At 60.7% G+C, this 21,384-nt stretch overlaps 1 protein-coding gene across 1 annotated transcript in view; it reads left to right on the top strand.

The window, feature by feature from the left end:
* TMEM132E (transmembrane protein 132E) overlaps positions 1 to 15,659 on the top strand; it is a 52,763-nt gene extending 37,104 nt beyond the window's left edge. The window contains exons 2-9 of the mRNA XM_070560845.1: positions 3,146 to 4,076; positions 5,257 to 5,403; positions 5,683 to 5,875; positions 6,738 to 6,881; positions 9,269 to 9,474; positions 11,224 to 11,512; positions 12,459 to 12,650; positions 13,567 to 15,659. Coding sequence (XP_070416946.1) covers positions 3,146 to 4,076; positions 5,257 to 5,403; positions 5,683 to 5,875; positions 6,738 to 6,881; positions 9,269 to 9,474; positions 11,224 to 11,512; positions 12,459 to 12,650; positions 13,567 to 14,619 — 3,155 coding nt within the window. The 3' untranslated portion in view covers positions 14,620 to 15,659. The remainder of the gene's footprint in view (positions 1 to 3,145; positions 4,077 to 5,256; positions 5,404 to 5,682; positions 5,876 to 6,737; positions 6,882 to 9,268; positions 9,475 to 11,223; positions 11,513 to 12,458; positions 12,651 to 13,566) is intronic.
* The last annotated feature ends 5,725 nt before the right edge of the window (positions 15,660 to 21,384 follow it).

Raw genomic sequence — 21,384 nt, 5'->3', positions numbered from 1 at the left:
AAGTCTACTGAGGGCGGAGGGTGCATGCAAACAGGGTTCTCCAGTCACCGCCTCCACGCCCCTCTGAGCCTGCTGCCCATCTGGTGGCCCCTGCCCCCACCCACCGTGCCTCCAGGGGATCCAGATGGCCAGCTGTGAGGTTGGGACGGTGAGAGGTCAAAGGGGACTAAGTGCCACTTAGCAGCCTCTCCTGGGGATGGTGAGCGGGGCAGGACCAGTGGTCTGACTCCATGTCGCCACCCTGTCCACCCGGCCTGGAGAGTGCACACTCACAGCTCACCAGCACCAGCTGCCCTCCTCCAACCCCAGAGGGATGAGCACCTCGGCCCCTCCCCTTGCATCTCGGCTGGTCCCCACAGGCCCCAGACATCCCAGCACGGGCAGCCATGCCCCCTCCGCCCCTGGGTCTTGTAGCCGCTCTCAACGTCCCAGTGACAGGGCTGATGTCACCACTTCCATCTTAGAGGTGGAAACCGAGGCTCGAAATGGAAAGCAGCTTGCCCAGTGAATGTGGCTGGGAGAAGCCTGGGCCGTGAGTCCCTCTGTCTGTCTGTCTGCATCTGCTGCTTCCAAAGCAGCTCATTGACTGCTAATCCCGGCTCAGGTCATCACCCAGCTCCCGCATGCATGCCTTCAGGTGGTGGGGACATGTTCCCAGAGACTCTTGGGGTGACTCCAGGCACCAGCCGGGAAGGCTTTCTCTGAACATCTTCCTGTCATCTGGGACGCGGCTGCCCACCTCCACCGCACCATCAGAGGCCAGCATACCTTGCAGGGCTGCAGAGCGGCTAGTGGGGAAGGGCGCCTGGGGACAGAGTGCTCCTGGAAGTGGAGGTTAAAGCATGGGCTGCCCAGAGGACTAAGGGCCAGTGGTTTCCCCAGCTGGTCCTTAGGGCTGCTCAGGAGGAGCCTGAGGAGGCGCACTGAGACCAGGTGCCACTCCTCTTAGAACACCTGACCCCAGGGCCTTTGCATGCCCCAAGCCCATTGCCTCATTTTTTAAATGAGGAAATTAAACTACAGATTTAAAAAACAGGACAAGACACCAGAGCCTCAAGAGCAGGGAATTTTAGCTCCTTGCATTTATGAGGAGTGGGGTGTGAGCGTTTGTGGAGCTGTCGAGGTTTCGTCAACAGTACTAAAATGATAAACGTGCGTAACCTGCAAGCAGCCCCCATAGCGTCGGTTAGGGGTCCCCTCCTTGGACACAGGTCTCTGAGAATGACTCAGTACAGATCAACCGTGATTGGTTGTGCCTGCTCAGTGCCAGGCCCCAGAGATAACTAACTCCCATGCAAGGCAGGATGAAAGGTGCCGTCAGAGAAGGGCAGAGCTCTGAGGACATTCCCAGGAGTAGAGGTCACATCATGGAGGGCTCCGTGGAGGAGGTGGCATTCGACCTGGCCCTCAGAAGAAGATTCAGATTTGGGTGTGTGCAGATAGGAAAGGGGGAACTGGACACTGAGGGCGCAGCATGAGCAAAGGAGGGGAGATGAGGTGGTTTCAGCCAGCACTGAAGCCGGATTGTCCAGGTGCGCTGGCAGTGGGGACCTGGGACAAGGAGTCCTAGGGAAACGGGGCCTGGAACCCCTTGCAGAGGCCTTGAATGCCACACTCAGGCGCAAGGTGAGTTTGGACTTTATTTTGCAAGCAGAAGGGAGAAATCCTTCAATAAACTTCCACACGTTCGCACGGTGTCGCGTGGTTTAAAGAGCGCTTTCTCATTCGAGTCTCAAACAGGAAACAAATGACCACACAACCTCCCACGAGACCAGCGATATTCTGATCACTTTGATTTCAAGAAGAGGATGGCCACTCAGGGAGGGGTCCACGGGACAGTCCAGACCTGGTTTTCAAATCTCAAACCTCCACGTCTTGTTCCTTCCTGTTCCTTGACAGTGACCGACAGGGGTTGAGCCGGGAGCGAGGGACCAACAAGGTCCCATTTGCGTCCTGGAGAAACAAATCTCTCTGGCCGCCGCCGTGTGGGGGAGGGGGTGCCAGGGAGGGGCGGGCTGAGGAGCAGGAGACTCAGTCAGGTGGTGTTACGTTGCCATAGCAACAGGAGTGAGGCCAGACCCGGGCTGGGGCTGGGGACGCAGGACAGGGGGCAGCCCGGGACATACCAGCGCATGGAGAGGTGGGATCGCTCAAACTTAGCAGGATTCTGGGAGGTTGGGGGCGGGCTGAGAGGAAGGAGAAGTCCAACCTGGGGCCACATCGGGGTTTGTGAGACGAGGATCAAATCCCCCGTGAATATAGTGCGGTAGTGTCTAGAGGGACTAAGGGTGATGGGCTCCCTGGGACCCGGCCCCATCTGAGGCAGCTGGGGCAGTAAAGGGCTTGGGTTTGAAAGTCAGGTGGCCCCAGATTCAAATCCTGCCGCTGGCCCCTTAGGCTTCTGTCACTTGGGTAATTTGCTTAAGCATCTTGTGCCTTGATCCGTAAGGGGTAAGAATAGGTTCTCGAAAAGAGAAGTTAATTGATAGGAACCTGGTTGAATGGATGGAGACAGTAATCACACCTGGCTCGAGGGATCGATCTGAGCATCAGAGGAGCTAATGCCTGTCGCCTGCTGAGCACGGGGACAGTGGTAGGAGTCAGCGCTTCCTGGGGGCCACCCTGGGCTCTCAGCCCTCTATGCACACTGCTCGGTGAGTCCTCACCATGGCACGTGGAGGCAGGAAGATTTGTTATACCTGTCTTACGTTGCGGATACCTGGGGAAAACACCTCTTGAAAGCTCCATGATGCTTTGCGTTGGAATTAGCTTTACCCCCATGTTGCAGATAAAGAAATGAAGCAGGGGCCGGCCGAGGTGTGTAGTGGTTAAGTTGGCGAGCTCTACTCGGGGAGGCCCAGGGTCCACGGGTTCAGATCCCGGGCACGGACTTAGCACCGCTCCTCAAGCTATTTATGTGGGTGCCATGCCACATAAAATAGAGGAAGAATGGCACAGAGGTTAGCTCAGGGCCAATTTTCCTCACAGAAAACAGCTTCACCTGGGCAGCTTGGCCCCGGAGCCACCTGGGGATGTCGAGGCTGCCTGGAGTGGACGGCTGTCTGCGAGGGTGGGAAGTGGGGGTGCCCTGGGGTCCGAGTGCAGCCTCTCCTCACGGCTCTGGGCCTCTTTATTCTGTCCCCAGCTTCCAGCCGCTCCCACCCGGCCAGTCCCAGCCCTCCGGGGCCACAGGCCAGCCCAGTGCTGCCGGTCAGCTACCGCCTGTCGCACACTCGGCTGGCCTTCTTCCTGCGGGAGACACGGCCCCCGCCGCCCACGGTCACCAATGGCTCCCTGCAGCGCTCCGAGCCCTTCGTGGTGTTCCAGACCAAGGAGCTGCCCGTCCTCAACGTCTCCCTGGGGCCCTTCAGCACCAGCCAGGCGGTGGCCCGGGAGCTCCTGCAGCCGTCCAGCACCCTGGACATCCCCGAGCGCCTGACGGTCAACTGGAAGGTGCGGGCCTTCATCGTGCGCGCCCGCGTGCCTGCCTCGCAGCCCGTGGCTCAGGTGCTGTTCTACGTGGCCGGCCGGGACTGGGACGACTTTGGCGTCACCGAGCGGCTGCCCTGCGTCCGCCTGCACGCCTTCCGGGACGCCCGGGAGGTCAAGAGCTCCTGCCGCCTCAGCGGGGTCCTGGCCACCTGCCTCGTGCGTGCCGAGCTGCCCCTGGCCTGGTTCGGGCCCCCGGCCCCCGCCGCACCGCCCGCCGCCCGCCGCAAGTCCCAGGATGGGCTGGAGGCCGAGACGGCCGGGGAGAGCCAGCAGGCCGAGCTCTACTACACCCTGCACGCCCCGGATGCGGCGGGGGGCTGCGGGGGCGCCCGGCGGGGGGCGGGGCACGGCACGGGGGCCCGGGCGGAGAGCCCTACGCAGCACCCCCTGCTGCGCATCGGGAGCATCAGCCTCTTCCGGCCGCCCCCCAAGAGGGCCCTGCAGGAGCACAGGCTGGACAGCAACCTGATGATCCGCCTGCCCGACCGGCCCCTCAAGCCCGGGGAGGTGCTCAGCATCCTGCTCTACCTGGCCCCCAACTCCTCCGCCCCCTCCAGCCCCAGCCTGGAGCACTTCACACTCAGGTACGGGGTCAGGGGCTGGGGGGCTGGCATCCCTTCCGAGCTCAAGCACATACCTGACGCCTTGCAGGGGCTCGTGCCGCGTCCGGATCCCAGCTCTTCCATTTATCACTTGACTGACCGCAGGAGGACACCTGGCTCATTGGAGCCTCCGTGTTGGCATCCATCTAATGGCAACAATATTGCTGCCCCTACCTCCATATCTCACAGATCATTAAATCGTGAGGCATCCCCACAAAGCAGAGTGATGTCTCACAGTGGGAATCCGTGGTCTGAGCCTTGTTGGGTGATTTATAGGAAAGGCTCCACCCAAATGCCCCACCTCCTCCCCAAGCAGTATGTGTAGAACCTGAAACATCACCATTAGCCTCCAATTTCTTTGAGTTAAGTATGGCCCTCTCTCCTGAGTGTACTACCTTAAAGTTTAAATATTTCTGGAAAGGATCATGCCTGATTCAATGATTGATACCTGAAGGTGAATTTGGGTTAAATCAGTCGTCAGAGATTTTGGGCTGCATTAATAGGAGTAGAGTGTGTAGAATTAGGAAGATGATAATCACCCTGCTTGAGTCACCATTAATTAGAGCACAGCTGAAGTGTTGTATTTAGTAGAGGACGCTACACCTTATGTGTTCAGTGTCCAGAGGTGGGTGACGAGGATATGAGTGACTTGAAACTATGGCAAAAAAGCAACTATTGGAGGAGCTGGAGATTTGAGGCCTAGAGAATGAAGACTCAGAGAACACCTGCTCGTTCCCAGCTTTCTGAAGAGCTGTTACACTTAAGATAGAGGAGAATCGTTCTCTCTTGCCCGAGCAGAAACCATGGGTATTATATTTCAGCTAAACATAAGGAAGAAGTTTCTGGTCCGTAGAGGCTTTCTGAAAATGGAATGGGATGTGTGCAGAAGTAGTGAGTACCCCGTCACTAAGGTATGCAAGTAGAGGTGAGGTAACGACTTGGCAGAGAGATGGGAGAAGTGACTGCAGCTGCCACCAAGGGTCAGAGGTTGCAGCTGTGGGACACCAGACTCCCCAAGTTAGTCTCAAGCTTTGAGTCTCGGGCTCAGGGTCCCTCACTCACCTGCTCCCCCACTCCCAGCCCCAGAAGGGGTGGTGGCCAGGTGGGCAGCCACTGGGCCCTAGGCTGACCCTCTCCCTCTTCTTCCTCCTCCTTTGTCCAGGGTGAAGGCCAAGAAGGGTGTGACCCTTCTAGGCACCAAGTCACGGAGCGGCCAGTGGCACGTGACCTCGGAGCTGCTGACTGGGGCCAAGCACTCCACAGCCACCGTGGATGTGACCTGGGCCCAGGGCACACCCCTGCCCCCCTGGTGAGCCGAGGTGGCGCCTCTGCCCGCCTCTTTGCAGGACAGGCGCCTTGGGGGGCTGGGGAGTTCTCGGTGGAGGGGGCCAGGCTTGTGGGGGGCTGGGGCTTAGTTTGTGGGGACTCAGAGTCCAGGCTGGGGCACCCCAGGGGTCTGCAGAAGGCTCAGAGGGCCCCAGCCGGCAGGCTGCAGCGGAGGGCCAGGGTCCCCCCCTGGGGTCTCAGGGCTCCTGAGCAGCTCCCAGCCCTCCCCCCTCAGCTCTGCTCGCCTCGCCTTGCCCCGCAGGGAGGGCCAGGGGCCCCTGGAGATCCTGCAGCTGGACTTCGAGATGGAGAACTTCACCAGCCAGTCGGTGAAGCGCAGGATCATGTGGCACATCGACTACCGCGGCCACGGCGCCCTGCCCGACCTGGAGCGCGCCGTCACCGAGCTGACGGTCATCCAGCGGGACGTGCAGGCCATCCTGCCCCTGGCCATGGTGAGCGGGGCGGCCGACCAGGCCCGTGGGTGCCCGTGGGGATCACGGGCGCGTGTGTGATGGGAACGCGCACGGCCGAGGGTGCATGTAGGTCGGTGCACGTGTGCACGGGAGCCAGCGCCTGAGTGTGTGGCCACCTCCCGAGCCCAGATGTGCCCGTGTGTAAAGGCATTGTGAGTGTGTGTGCACTCACAGGAGGCGGGCGGTGCTCCCTGCCTGGTGCTGCAGTGGGACGGCAGCTGCCAAGGGGGACAGAGGGGCGAGAAGTCCCCATGGAGGGACCACTCAGGGCAGCTTCCTGGAGGAGGTGGCATGCAGTTGAACCTTGAAGGTCCCATGGGAGGAAGGGCTCATGCAATGGAAGATGGCGAGCCGGTGCTCCAGGTCAGCGATCACGTGGGCGGAGGTGCAGTGATGGGAATATGAGTCCTTTGTTCAAAGGGGCAGTGGACTTAGGAATAGTACAGTGGGGTGGGAAGGCTGCGATGATGGTCTGGGGCCAGCCCAGGGGTGCCTGGAAGAACCAGGCAACTGCGTGGGACGTCACCTGTGAGTCCTGAGGAGCAGGGAAGATGTTGACAGAAGATGGCAGGGGACTGGGGAAGAGTTGTGTTCTGGTGGCAGCGCAGGGCGGACCCTGAAGGCTACTGCACAAGTCCGAGTGGCAGCGCATCTGAGAAGGCAAGGGAGGCTGAATGGATTCACGTCTCTGCCCGTGTGTGCAGGTGTCCCCACGGGAAGGACGCACATCTGAGGAATGGGGACAGCTAGAACCCGGGGCCCTGGCTGCTGTGTCCTGGGAGAACAGGGGACCGCAAGCACCCCGGCTCAGCAGAGCCCCACCCTCCTCTCCTCCCCACAGGACACAGAGATCATCAACACGGCCATCCTGACTGGCCGGACGGTGGCCATCCCTGTCAAGGTCATTGCCATTGAAGTGACCGGCCTTGTCCTTGATGTGTCTGCCCTGGTGGAATGCGAGTCTGACAATGAGGACATCATCAAGGTGGGCTTCCTGAAGGTGGGGCCCCTGAGAAGAAGCCCTGAGCTGCAGGGCGGAGCGGAACCCCAAGCCAGTGGGGAATTCACATCCCAGGCATGTCCCCTGAGGAGGGACATGGGAGGGAGGGAATGGGGTGCAGGTGTGGGGAAGAGCTGCAGGCACCTGTGTCTGATGGGGTGAGGGAGAGCCCTGGGTACCGCTCTGCCAGTCCTGGAGGGCTTCCTGCAGGAACATGCTTGAGACTGTTGGGCAGGCTGAGGGGAGAAGGGGGCACTGACAGCCTGAACTCAGTCTAATCCAGCAAGTCGTCACTGAGCCCTGCTGTGCAACAGACACCGGGTCAGGTGGCCGAGGGTGGGGGTGGACCCCTCGGAGACACGCCCTGCCCCTGGGTGCTGGGGACTGAGTGGAGGAGACCCAGCATGGGGAGGAAGCCCCCAGAAGCACATGAGTTAGGCTGGGACTGAAGGCCCAACCCCCACACCCCTCCAACGCCTGAAGGCCTCTCCCTCAGCTCCTCCCCAGAGGCCCACTCTGGGCCCCGGGGCCTCCACGGCCCAGCAAACAAGGCATTGATCTGACTCCAGTGGCCCTGCTCGCCACCTCCTCCAGGAGGGCCTCCAGATTTGCCCCTTCCCCCCGCTTAGGACAGCCGTCAGAGGCAGTGGAGCGGGCAGTAATGCGGGAGGGTGTCCGGACGCCCTGGAACCTGTGGGGTGGGTGAGCTGTTTGCAATGCCAGCCTCCAGCAGGTGCCAAAATCAAATGATGAGACAGCCAAATCTCTCTTCTGTTCCTGTCAATACAGCTTGAAAGAGCGCGGGAGGAGGGGGAGGTGGGCGTCCCTCCCCCTGTGGCTCTCTGGGGCTGACCCAGAGTGTGCTCTCTCCAGCCCCTGGATCCCTCCAGGCCTGGGAGCCCGAGGCTCATCCCCCTTCCAGGAAGAAGGCCCTCCAGGTGAGCCAGGGCAGATGACCTGGTCCCCAGCCTGTCACCTCCTGCAGAGGGGACGCCTGGCCGGGCCCGGGGCCTTTCCATTGCTGGCAGGCGGGGACAGGCAGGAAGCAGCCTGCTCCCAGACCCCCCACCCCAGCCCCAGAGCAGACCAGAACAAAGTCTTGTGATGGCTTTGGGACAAAGGGAATTAGCGACGATTCCGCATGGAATCAGTTTCCCTTCTCAGGAAATACGCTCAGGTTCTTTATGGAGTTTGCCAACATTCTAAACGGAACTTGCCAGCCTTCAGATGGAATTCTCTGCCTTCCACAGTGGGAAATGGGCATTTCTGGTAGGGCCGCTATCCCACTTCTGTCCATCCCCACCCCCGGACGATGAAGAGAGCTAGCAGGAGTTCGGGATGGTCCACGGGCCCAGCTCCACAGACAAGCCACGGTCCCAGCACCCTCCCCACCTCCCACTGGAGCCCTCAGGGTGTCATCAGCCCACAGGCTGCGTGATCGACCCTCCTCCCACGACGAGGCTGTGTCCCCACGGGCACGGACCGGCAGGAGCACCTAAACGCATCGCATGCAGGTTTCCCTCCAGGGTGTCCCAGGTGTGCCCGTGGGCACATTTGACACATACGCCCATCTGCATCTGCCCGGAAGCGCTGGCAGTGCTGCCTCTGTGAGTGGGCACGGGCATCCTCCAAGATGTGTTCCGTGGGCACATGCCCAGCCGGGAACCTCTGAGAAGGCGAGTCGGGATCCAGGTGGCGTGCGTTTGCAAAGCCGCACCCCTGGCGGCAGCCATCCAGCTGTCTGTGCCCGGCGTGCCCTGGTCCTGATTTTCTCCCCCCTTCTCTCATCTCCGCCCCTGGCCTGAGCAGCCCCCTGGCCTGAAATGAACCAGCTGCCCGTTCTCCTGGGGCCGCTGGGCCACAGGGGCCTGGAGGGCTGTGGGCCTGCCTCTCACCCTGCACCCCCTCCGCGTAACCTTCCTGGTGGCCAGCTGAGCACCAGTGACCTGCCCGGGACGGGCTGCTCCTCTGTCCTTTGGAGGGCTCCACCCGTGAGACACCTGCTCCAGAGCCCAGGCAGCTAGCCCTGGGGGCCCTCAGCCTCAAGGCTCCTCCGAGGTGTCGCCTGGCCCCTCAGAAGCAGCTCCTCGCAAAAACACCTGCATGTCGCCTCCTTGCCTAGGAGCCAAAACCTCCCACAGTGGCCACTACAAGATGATCCCTTAAAAACGGGGTGGAAGCAGGGCCGCCCCAGGCTGACGCTGCCCCGAGGAATCAGATGAGGCGCCTGGCTGTCCCCTCGGGCCTCCCGTGACGGGCACTCTCTCTCTCCAGCAGCCTTCTGGCCCTGCTTGTCAGACTGAAGCCCCTGCACCACCCCCCAGGATGACCTGCAGGGCGAGACGGCCAACCAGCCTCCCTCCCCTCCCCAGGTGTCCAGCAGCTGCGACTACGTGTTCGTCAGCGGAAAGGAGTCTCGCGGGTCCATGAACGCCAGGGTCACCTTCCACTACGATGTCCTCAGTGCCCCCCTGGAAATGACAGTCTGGGTCCCCAAGCTGCCCCTGCACATCGAGCTCTCTGACACCCGCCTGAGCCAAGTGAAGGGCTGGAGGGTACCCATCCTCCCCGACAGGAGGTACAGCCCCTCCACGTGGCGGATCCTTGGGGCGCGCACAGGCGACAGCCCCGCACGCAGTCTGCTCCGCGTGTGGGTATAAGGTCCTAGGGACAGTCTGCAGGTCGGTTATACAGTCAACAAACTTTTATTGAGTAGCTACTGTGTGTCAGGTACTGACGGGTGCTTAAGACATGGGGCAAGTGTGGCCAGTGCCTGCCCCAGCCAAGCTCTGGGTCCATCAGGGAAGCTGTCACGTATATGCCACAGAGCCTGGTGGACGAGGGAAGCCCTGTGTGCAGGGAATGGAGTGGCACAAAGGAGAGAACCACCCCTTCCTCCAGGAGGAGTCAAGGCGGGCTTCCTGGAAGAGGTGACTCTTGAGCTAAGTCTTAAAGAATGAGTGGAAAGGAGTTGGCCAGGGAGACAGGGTAAGAGAGCAGTGAAGCAGCAGACAAAATGGAGCGGACACACCAACCCAGGTGCACGCCCACCTGCACACGAGTGCCCCAGCCTGGGCACACCAGGGGCTCACTTGTGAGTGCGTGAGCCCAGGCACACAGTGACTCACACACTCGAATGCCCATCTGTGGGGCATGTACGCGTGTCCTCAGCACACTCTACTCAGCCCTCATGGCTGCTGGAAAGAAAGCCAGCGGGAGAAGAGAGGAGGAGTGGCGGGCGCCACAGCGGGAGGGGCGGGACCGGGAGAGAAGCAGGCGGCCAAGTGGGACTCAGTTCAGCTCTGCAGAGATTCAGAAAAGCAAGGCAGTGTAGACCGGAGCCTCACCGGCCTTCACGTGCGCAGGAATCTCCTGAGGATCCGGTTGAAAGGCAGATTCTGATTCGGTGAATCTGGAGTGCGGCCTGAGACGCTGCATTTTGGACCAGCTCCCGGGTGATACGGATGCTCCTTGGAGTAGTGAGGATATGGTGAACTCTGGAGCCAGGCAGCTGGGTTTAAATCTTGACTCTGCTGTGCACTAGCTGGGTTACCTTGGGCTACCTACACAACCTCTCTGTGCCTCAGTTTCCTCATCTGTAAAATGGGCACGTTAACACTTCCCTCATAGGATTGCTGTGAGGCTTAAATTTGTTAACATGGGTAAAAGGGCCCTCTGGATGAGGACTGTTCCGGGTTGTTTGATCCTTTGAAGCGCTAGCCACATTCTTCACTCTCTCTCCAGGGCAGGCTCTTCTGGCAGCGAGTCTCCCGATCTTAGGGGGCAGTCTGCATAGGCTGAGGGTTCCCGAGTCAAGTCCTGGCTCCTCCCTCAGTTTCTCTCTCCTCCCCCATGGTGCTATAAGTAGCAAGAGGAAGCCGGCTGTGCCCTGCACGCTGGGCTTGGCCATCTCTTCTGCTGACTCTCAAGCTCATGGCCACACAGCCGTGGGACGCAGTTCAGCTGCGCTCTCTAGCCTGTGGGATGGGGGCCGCCTTTGCTCCAGCCTGGAGCTGAGAACAGGCCTGGTGCATGCTCAGTGCAGAGAAGGAGGCAGCCCTGGTTAGGAGCTGGCGCCAGCTGTTGGCAGGCGCGGGTGAGGCCAGGCGGAGGGGGCAGGGGCAGGGAGGGTCAGGAGGGTCCTTTCCAGGAGAGGAGGCCTGGGGCTCCCGGCTCCCAGCCTGTCGGGGAGAAGGAGCGAGCCAGGGAAAGAAAGCCTTGCCGTGCACACGGCCTCCACCTGCAGGAGGCAGGCAGGCACGCGCGGGAGGCACGTGTGTAGGCCAGAGCCAGGGCTAGCGGCCCTGACCCCCAGCCTCCCGCACAGGTCGGCCCGGGAGAGCGAGGACGAGGACGAGGACGAGGAGGAGCGGCGGCAGAGCACCAGCCGGGGCTGCACCCTGCAGTACCAGCACGCCACGCTGCAGGTCTTCACCCAGTTCCACACGACCTCGTCCGAGGGCACCGACCAGGTGGTCACCATGCTGGGCCCGGACTGGCTGGTGGAGGTCACCGACCTGGTCAGCGACTTCATGCGGGTGGGCGATCCCCGAGTGGCACGCATGGTGGACAGCAGCACGCTGGCCGGCCTGGAGCCGGGCACCACCCCCTTCAAGGTGGGCACGGGGTCGGGGCAGAGCCTTGTTCACCTGTGGGTGGAGGATGCAGTCGTTCCGCGGACAGGATTTCCAGGGCCCCGGCTTCTGGGAGCAGCCCCAGCAGGCCCCCCAAACACGCTGTCTTCCCCACCTGCCTCTCTGCCTGAAAGTCCACCATAAGCAGTCAGGCTTCTTCAGCTACGTGGCTGGAGGTTCTCCCTCCCAGCCTTGTCCTCTTTCCCGGCCTCGCATGGCTCAGCATGGTCTCTGAGAGCAGGTGTGGAGGAGGAGGGGAGTGGGTGAGAGGTCAGCCAGCCTAGAGGCCAGGAAGGGAGTTCCCGGGTCTAGAAACTCAACTTCCACCGTCCTCCCTGACAAGGGGTGCCTGGGGAGAGATCATCCACCTAAGAGATTGCAGATAGTCATCTATGGGCTGGATTCTGCCTGCAGATATGTTTGTTTTTCAAACAATTCACCCAACATTTAAAAATGGGGAGCCGTGGTTTTTTAAATCTAGATTTCTGGTTTTACAAAATGTGAATCTGGCAACACTGGGTCTGCATTCCTACCTGGCAATAATTGTCTGGAGCCAATACTGACGCCCCCTTTACATGAGCATGAGTTTTCCCGTGTGCCGCAGTCCCCACTACTCCCTTTTGTCTCCCTGACTTTGAGGCTGAACATCGATTGCTAATTGTCACTGTGGTGGGCTGTTGTTTTTCTTAACATCTGCCCACCCCTCTCTTCTGTGTTCCTGCCTGGCTCCCGTTAGCCTCTGATCCTCGTGTGATCTCCAGACCCTGGTTCCGGGTTGCAGACATAAGGCAGAGCCCTGAGTCCTGCCTTGTAGCCCACCCCGCCCCCAGAGCCTCTCTTCCAGCAGTGCTGGGAGTCATCCTGGGTTGGGGATCCTCGGGGTGCAGCTTTGCTGGCCCTCCCCCACCCCTGCCCCCCTGTGCCTCAGGTGGTGTCCCCGCTGACGGAGTCCGTGCTCGGGGAGACACTGCTGACGGTGACAGAGGAGAAGGTCAGCATCACGCAGCTGCAGGCCCAGGTGGTGGCCAGCCTCGCCCTCTCCCTGCGGCCCAGCCCCGGGAGCAGCCACACCATCCTGGCCACCACGGCTGCCCAGCAGACCCTGAGCTTCCTCAAGCAGGTAACCAGCAGCCCAGCCTCCAGCCCAGGGCTTGGGGTGTGGAAGGGGGACTGGCCTGCCCTCGTGCCATGAGTCCCCAAATCAGGGCTGTAGGTAATGAGAGATCTATCTGCCCTTTGTGCCTGCACCCTACCCCACCCCGTCCGCTGCCTTCTGCACAGGAGTCTGGCCAAGGTCTCGCCCCCTGCACCAGCCACCTGAGACGTTCCTGCTGAGGGGTCCCCCTCCCAGATTCTCAGGGGGCCCCTCACCTCTGCCTCCCCCCCCCCCAGGAATCACCCTTCCCCACCTCTGGAGCCCCAACTACAGTCCCCCACAGACACACCAGGGCACTGCTACAGGACAGAGGTGGAAAGGTGACAGGTGGGAGCACAGGGAGTGAGAAGGTGGGCACTGAGCACTGAGCCAGGAGTCCTCCGCCCCTAACCAGTGACCTCAGGCTGGTTCCTCCTCTGCAGGCCCTGCTTCCTTATCTGCGGGGCAGGCAATTCTCACAGGGTTTTAACAGACAGAGGAGAAGGCTGAGGTTGGGTGTGTGTTCTCGATCTGTCCACATGTCTGATGGGGTGACCCCACGGTCAGACATGGGGACATGGGGTGACTCATGCAGCAAAAGGGACTTGAGGCAGACCATAGGCAGAACTAACCTTCACTTCATCAAGGGGAGAGGGGTGACGTGGGCAAGGAAATCCTCCAGGCAGTATGAGGCCATACCGTGCCCCATACCCTCCCCACAGCCTCCGGAGGAGGACTTTGGCTCAAACAGTCGTTCCTGAGCAGCTGCCACTTAGCCGGCACAGTTCCAGCACTGGGAATACAGTGCCCCCGGGGCCCTGCCCTCACAGTGCTCATCATCTAGATGGGCGCCAGCCAGGACTAGCTCTCTGACTTCTGTACCCTTCTCCTCCTCCTCCAGGAAGCCCTCCTGAGCCTCTGGCTCTCCTACAGTGATGGCACCACGGCCCCCCTCTCCCTCTACAGCCCCCGGGACTACGGGCTGCTGGTAAGCAGCCTGGATGAGCGGGTGGCCACGGTGACCCAAGACCGGGCCTTCCCGCTGGTGGTGGCCGAGGCCGAGGGGGCAGGGGAGCTGCTCCGGGCAGAGCTAAGCATCGCCGAGAGCTGCCAGAAAACCAAGCGCAAGAGCGTGCTGGCCACGACCCCTGTGGGCCTGCGGGTGCACTTTGGTGGGGACGAGGAGGACCCCACTTACGACTACCCGGGCCCCAGCCAGCCAGGACCCGGCGGGGGTGAGGACGAGGCCCGGGGAGCTGGCCCGCCGGGCACAGCGGTGCCCCCGGCCGAGGCCCCCAGCACCACCAGCCCCGCCATCCCGCCCACCGAGGATTTCCTGCCGCTGCCCACCGGCTTCCTGCAGATGCCCCGTGGGCTCACGGACCTGGAGATCGGCATGTACGCGTTGCTGGGCGTCTTCTGCCTCGCCATCCTCGTCTTCCTCATCAACTGCATCGTCTTCGTGCTGCGTTACCGGCACAAGCGCATCCCACCCGAGGGCCAGACCAGCATGGACCACTCTCACCACTGGGTGTTCCTGGGCAACGGGCAGCCGCTGCGGGTGCAGGGGGAGCTGTCGCCGCCCACCGGCAACCCGCTGGAGACCGTGCCCCCCTGCTGCCACGGCGGCGACCACCACAGCAGCGGCAGCTCTCAGACCAGCGTCCAGAGCCAGGTGCACGGGCGCGGCGACGGCTCCTCGGGTGGCTCGGCCCGGGACCAGGCCGAGGACCCTGCCAGCTCGCCCACCTCCAAGCGCAAGCGGGTCAAGTTCACCACCTTCACCACGCTGCCCACGGAGGAGCTGGCCTATGACTCAGTGCCGGCTGGCGAAGAGGACGAGGAGGACGAAGAGGACCTGGGTTGGGGCTGCCCGGATGTGGCGGGCACCACGCGGCCCACGCCACCCCCAGACCTGCACAATTACATGCGGAGAATCAAAGAGATTGCATAGAGGCCCCGTCCCTCCGTGGGGTGGGCTCTGCGTGGACGCAGCTGGGACCCTGCTCGCACTTGACGCGGGTCGGCTGAGCGGATTTTACAGTCCTTGCCCCTGCGGCTTTGCTCTGTGCCGGGCGGGCCGCCTCCCCTGTCTGGTCCTTCCTGCTGCCTTTTGTCACCCTCCTCTGCCCCCGCAGGTGGAGGGCGCCTTGCTCCTCACTCTTCCCTTTCCGAACCTCCTCCCATCTCAGACAACCCTCCTGCCCCAGGAGGCCAAGCTGGGGCGAGGTGGGCCCACACTGTGCCCCGCCCCCACCTCCCATGTCCCCCGTCTTCCCCGCGTGTGGGGGTCTCTGGGGGGGTCTTGTGTCTCAAGTTGCACAGAGACTTCTCTCAAACCACTATTCAGGGATTTCTGTCCTGCAGGGTGGGGAGGCGGCGGCTGCCTACCCTGCCAAGGATCTTGCTGTGGACAAAACACTGGGGGCGTTGGGGGGGACACTTGTAGCATCTGCTGGCTTCTGGGTGCCCCCCAGTCCCTTCCCAGGACCTAGGAGCTGACTTTACGAAGGGATCTGGGGCCAAGCCAGGCACTTTCCTGAGATCTCAGGACTCCTTCTGTCCCAAGGGCTGTGGGCAGGGGCCTAAAGGGGGAGAAGTCCTCAGTCCGCCCCCAGCCAAGCCACACCCCAGAGCGCCGTGGTCTGGGCCGGCACGGGGAGGTCTGGGTGTCTCCGGCCCACCCCATAGCAAGGTCCAAGCTACGCCTTAGCTGCCCCTCCCGCTCTGCTGACTGTCGCTCCTTCCTCTCTGCAGGGGCAGCCGCCCATCCCCCGACAAAACAGAATCCGGTGGGAGGGGGAGAGAGGGCACCAGAGGATGCTGTGAGGGACCTCGGGATGGGCAGAGGCCGAGGGAGTGGGGGTCTCCCCTCCCCCATCCCACAGCCACTTTTCTCTCGGGTTGTACCCACCACTGTGTCAGATTTTTCTTAAATAAATGGAGGCGACCAGACTGGGGGTGGGGGCAGCAGCTCCCAGAGAACAGACAGGACGTGGTGGCTGGCTCTGAGTCTCTTCCTGTGCGCATGCACCTACACGCACAAGAACGTGTGCATACGTGCACGCTGTGAGCACACTAAATGACATGGATGGAGACATGGCTGAACCAGCTGTGGTCCTGCTCTTCCTCCTGCAATATTCGAGTCCCTTTAGACCCTCTGGTGCTGAGGGGACGCCCATGTCAGGGGACAAAGGGTTCGCTGACCCAGAGATGTGCCCTTACGCAGAGGAGCCTCCTGTAGGAGTCGGCCTTCATGGGCTCCCCAGAGGCAGGACCAAGCCTCAGGCCTCCAGAGAATTGCACAGAAAGTAAGGAGACAGGTGAGAGATGGTCGGTGGGCACGCCTGAGCTGAGTCCAGGTTCCTCCACGGCCTTCAGCCCACCTCTCAGAGGAGGTCCCTCCTCATCACCGTCACCACCTCTCAGGAGAACCTCCCTTCTCTTCTCCATGGGTTGATGTGGAACCTGGGGGTCACCACGTCAGAGAAGCAGGCAGGAGAGCGCAAAGGCTGTTGGGGTTGCCCCTCCTCCGTAGCGGGCGCCCTGGCCTGTGTGTGTGCACACGCGGCCTCCCATGGCCCTGCAGGACCACTCCCCACCACAGGCAGCAGCCCCAGTGGGCACAGGAGGCCTGAGGGGACCAGGAGCTTAGCCAAGACTGCCTGGACAACCTCCAGTGCCCTGGACAGGTGGCTACAGCAACCAGCATCTGTCCCAGAAGGGACCAAGGGCAGGACTGGGGCTTCCTTGGCACCAGCCCCAACATGGTGGTGGATTCCCACCATGGAAGGAAGCCACAATCATCTGCTCAACTGACGATGGCAGCCCCTGGTTGAGAGGATTGAATGAGATGGTGTGTGTAAAGCGCTCTGCACGGTGCCCGACAGTAGACTAGGCTCCTAGCACAGACCATGGCACGTAGAGATTCTGAACCAGCAGAGCTTGCTACACCCAGGTCTTAATTTTCAGGTAAGATGTGGGCCTGAAAGGAAGACTAGAGATCAGCCAGCTCTGCCCATGACGTGTTTGGCAACACTGAACGGGCGCAGCTCAGGGCAAGGGGAAGCTGCTGGAGAGCCGTGCCCAGGGCAGAACCGCAGGCTGGCCCTACGTCAGGGCTCCCCTTGAGTTCCCAGAACACCAGCTACCTGCTCTTCAAATAAGCCCTCCCATTGGCCTCGTGGATGGCGGGGGGCAGGGGGTCTCAGTCATTTCCCTTACCCCGCAGTGCCTGGAATTGGCCAGTGCTCAAGAAATGTTTGCTGATGAAATCCAGATGCAAACTCTGAATGGCTTTCGTATTATCCCACATTGGGGATTTTCTGTACTCTGTCGCCTTCCCACCTTATCCATGCAGAAAATCTCAAGTTCCAGAGAGATGAGGAGGACACAGGTGTGAGTCAAGGAAGCCTGTCCCAGCTTAGGGGTGTGTGCACAGGAGGCGGTGCTGGTGATAACGTTAGAACATAGATCCATTTGTTTATTCAACACATTAAGCTCCTACTATGCATCGGGCCCTGCCGGGGAGTGTCGAGGCAAAACCATGGGCCTGTCCTCAAGGAGTCCCCAACCCCCAGGGAAGATGGACAGGTCAGCTGACCATGGTCATCTGGGGTGATGGATGCTGTCGTGGTAGCTTTGCCCTAGTTGGTGGGGCACAAAGGAGGAAGGTGGAGAGATACCCACACTGAGTTTGCTGCAGAAAGGGCCTGGGATGTTCTGGGAATGGAGGACAGTGGGGTGAAGGCCCAGAGGCGCATGCTCCACCCCCTGTGCTTGCTTTTGCTGCCATGTGTCTCTGCACGTGGTCTCCCTGTGCCTGGAATAGGCGTCCCAGTGATAGAGGAAACAAACACACAGATGCAAAGGGTGGAGGCCGGCGGGAGTGTGATGGGTCCGGCATGGACTCGGGAGCCAGGCTCAGACTGGAGGGTCGGATCATGAGCCTCTCCCCGGGTGAAGGAAGGAAGGACTGGTTCCTTCCATTAGGAGGATGCTGAGGCTGAAAGGAGGAGGGCCAGGGCAGTGGGGACAGAGAGCTGGGTGGATGCAGTGGTATTCAGCTGCAGAATTTGCCAGCTGTGTCATCCCATGTGGGGATGACCGGAGGGGACATGAGCTGCTGCTCGAGGCCAAGATCTCCTTCCCAGATGAACTCGGAGACCAGGCCACTCCAGAGAAGACAGTGGCTGCTATCATAGTGATATTCGTCAGCATCCATGCTTTCACCAACGAGGACCCAGAGACGGGGAGCATTTGGCAGAATGTCACACAGCAAACCTAGTGACAGAGCTGGAGCCCTGCCTGCCACCCTGCCCTTTAATTTGTGTCCCTCTCTCTTCATTCCTCACCCTCTGTCCAAATGCGAGAACTCAGAAGCAATTGCTGGAAATGGCACGTCCTCCCGACCCTCGTGCAGTTCAAGAGGGAGCAGGCTGGGAGGGAGCGAGCTGGAACATTAAGTTAAGAGCCCTCTGGAATGGCCCTGGCACGGAGCTCCTCTTTAAAGATTTGTCTTCGAGCCCAAAACAAATCAAGGGACCTTGTAAAGAATGGTTATTGACACAGAGCTGCTCAGGGAGCACCGGGGAACCAGGCCCATGAATCAGCTTGTGAGCAAAATGAGGCTCCTCAGACAGCCACGGCTGCCGAAGGCGGAGCCGGAGATGCGCAGAAGCCCCCTCGAGCCTGTCCCGACCCCAGCGCTCAGCTCCCGCCCCGACCCAACACTGCCACACCAGCCCTGCACGCGCCTCCAAGCCCAGCTTCACCGAGTACTGACAAGCACCTACTACGTGCCAGGCACTGTGGCCCCCGGCCCCTGCACTTTAAGAGAAGGCTTAGGGGGAGGGGGAGAGGCCTTGGAGTCAAATTGTGAAAACTGAAAATATAATAAATGGGCCAGAGAGGGAAATTGTCACTTGAAGGGATCAAACTTCCTAAGACATGTTGGTCGGGACTCCTGGGGTCTGACAGTGCATTTGCTGTGTGACCTTCAGCGAGTCCATCACCAGTTCTGGCCCTTGTTTTCCTGTTCGTACAAACATGGAAGTCGTCCCCACTAGGCAGTGTCCACCGACCTCCCTGAAGAGGCCCTGCTGTTTCAACACCTGTATTGCTCACAAGAGTCTAAGGAGACAGGAATTACTTCTCCTGTTTCACGGATCAGGAGACAGGCACACAGAGAGGGTAAGGAATTGCCTATGGCCTCCAGCTTAGTAGTGACCTGGCGGGCAGCTACAAACCTCTGTACCCACTTTCTGTTGCTTCCTGAAGCAACTGATGACATTGGCAAGTGAAGGGGAATGAGGTTGGAGAGACTGGAGCAGGGAGGGACGGGGAGGGGTCTCTGAGGATTCGGTGTGCCCAGCGATGGGGGCAGGCCGTGGGGCCCCACTGAAGGCGTGGATCACAGACAGTGTCTGGGGCAGGTGGAAGACCACGAGTGTGCCATCGATGCTTGGCCTCTCCACAGCTGCTCAAGAACCAGGCTCCTTCCCCCCTGGGAACCCCATCCCTGGCTGATGTCACCACAGACAGCCATCGAGCCGTCTCTTGGTCACCCCTTCAAGCAGCGACTCAGCAGGGCTTTCCTGGGCCAGGTGCTGAGCAGGCCTTGTTTGGGGAGCTGGCAGCACCGGCAGAGATGCCCAGCACAGGGCGGGGCGGGGGGAACCTGCAACTGCCCTTTCCCTGGGGATCCTGGCTGTCCCTTCAGCCTCTGGGGCCTAAGGAAGAGAAACTGGGAAGCTGGGGCCATGCCCCGTGCCCCCACCCCTGCCACGGTAGCATCCTGGTCATAGATCTGACAGTGCCGAGCACAGAGGGGGCAGGCGTGTGACATATATCTCACTGACATTTCCTGAGAGCTCACAGCCTGCTAACTACTTCCTATCCCTCGTGTCATTGACTCTTCACCATCGCCAGGTGAGGTAGGTACTATTATCATATCCATTTTACAGATGACAAAGCTGAGGCTCAGGGAAGTTATATGGCTTGCCTCTTGCCACACAGCCAATAAGTAACCAAGCCAGGATTCAACCCCAGGTGGCACGTCTTCCCACTGCCCAACACTGCCCTCCTCAGTGAGGACCTGGAGTTTGGAGAATTATTCTGATGCAGTGGCAAGAGCACTGGACTGGGAGTCCAGGGGCTTGGTAAGAGGCCTCACTCTACCATTGATCAGTCACATGGCCATGACCCTGCCACGGCCTGTGCCTGGAACAAGCCAGGGCCTTTAACTAGAATCCAGAGGCCAGATGGTCCCTCTGGTGCCTCAGTCTTGATGGTATTCAGGTCTCAAGGTGTGAAGTCCCGGGCACCACCCAGCCTGGCCAGTCCACACCTCCTACACTCCCCCCTCTGAGAGAGGTGACTGCTACGGGGTGGGAGGAGGGCAACGGGCTGCATGGTCCTCGGCTGTCCTCCAAGCTTTGCCAGCTCTGCCATCCTTTACCTGATGTCCCCACTGGCAGCTGCTCCCACGATTTCGGGATTTGTTGTGTTGTGGGGTGGGGAGAGCACAGCGAAGGAGGAAGGGAGGGATGGAGCTGGTAACTACCGCACGTGTGCCAGAGAGGCAGGGGGGACTGGGGCTATGAGAGAACTTCAAGTTCAAGTTGTCGATCCCCCTGTGCACAGGGGGCCCCCAGTCTGATGGAGGAGGAACAGGCCCTGTCCTACAGCAGCTCCCAGTCTGAGGCGGGAAACAAGCCACCTGCCTGGGACTAATACCCAGTCTGATGGGGGAGGCTGACCACACCATGAAGAAAGGACATCATCCATTCAGAGAAAGATACAAACATGCGCAAATAAGTACAAATAATCTAGGCATGCCCTTAGCCCACAGAGCAGAGGAAATCAAGCCAATGTGGACGCCGGGCAGTTAATCCAGAAGGGCAGCCTGGAGCAGGTAGCACTGAGGAGACGCTTGAGGAAGGGTCTACCAGATGGCTGGGAAGTCAGAAACAAACCAGGAGGCTCAGAGGGACCCAACCCTTCTCAGCTCTCAGGGAGGAGGGGAGCCGGGTGCACAGGGAGGAAGCATGGATCAGGCCCAAGAGGCTTGGCTCCCAGTCCCCTGGGCACCTGCCTCGCAGTGGGACCGGCTTGAGTCTCTGGACCTCCTCTGTGAGACAAGGGCTCCAGGCTAGATGTTGTCTCAGGATGCTTCCAGATTGACCCTCTGTGCCCCGGTTGGGAGCCCAGCCGCGACGCATCTGCAACATGGACTCAAGTGTAGGAGCCGTGGGGCCTGACAACCTTCCCCGGGTGCAGATGGGGCTGGAGTGCAGAGTGGGGCTCAGCCCCTGGGGGAGCTCCCAGCCCCCTGGGCAGGCAGCTGCAGGACCCCCTGGGAAGCAGGACCCCCTGGGAAGCAAGACCAGTAGGGCTTGAGCCCCATGTTGCCACTGCCCTCCTGTGCAACCTCAGGCACTGCCCGCCCCCCCCCCCGCCCTCTTTGGGCCCCACTGTGGGGCTGGAAGTGCCCTTTCTCTCCTGACCTTCTGCAATCCTAAATGACTTTCTCCTCCATGACAGCAGTTCCCACTCAGCCTCCTGTGACTCCTCCCAGGGCAGGGATGCTGGGGCTGCTCCCTGTAGCTTCTGCCACCAGGAGGGGTCCTGCCAGGTAGGAGAGTCGACAGGGAGCAAAGGGAAAGTGAGCAGGGTCCTGGGAGGGCGTCTCTGTGCCCATCTGCAGCGTAGCTGCGCA

The sequence above is a fragment of the Equus przewalskii genome, chromosome 10 (assembly GCF_037783145.1).
Source record: "Equus przewalskii isolate Varuska chromosome 10, EquPr2, whole genome shotgun sequence".
In the NCBI taxonomy this organism is placed as follows: Eukaryota; Metazoa; Chordata; class Mammalia; order Perissodactyla; family Equidae; genus Equus; species Equus przewalskii.
The sequence above is the reverse complement of the archived record's forward strand: the minus strand, read 5'-3'. Positions and strand labels throughout refer to the sequence as shown.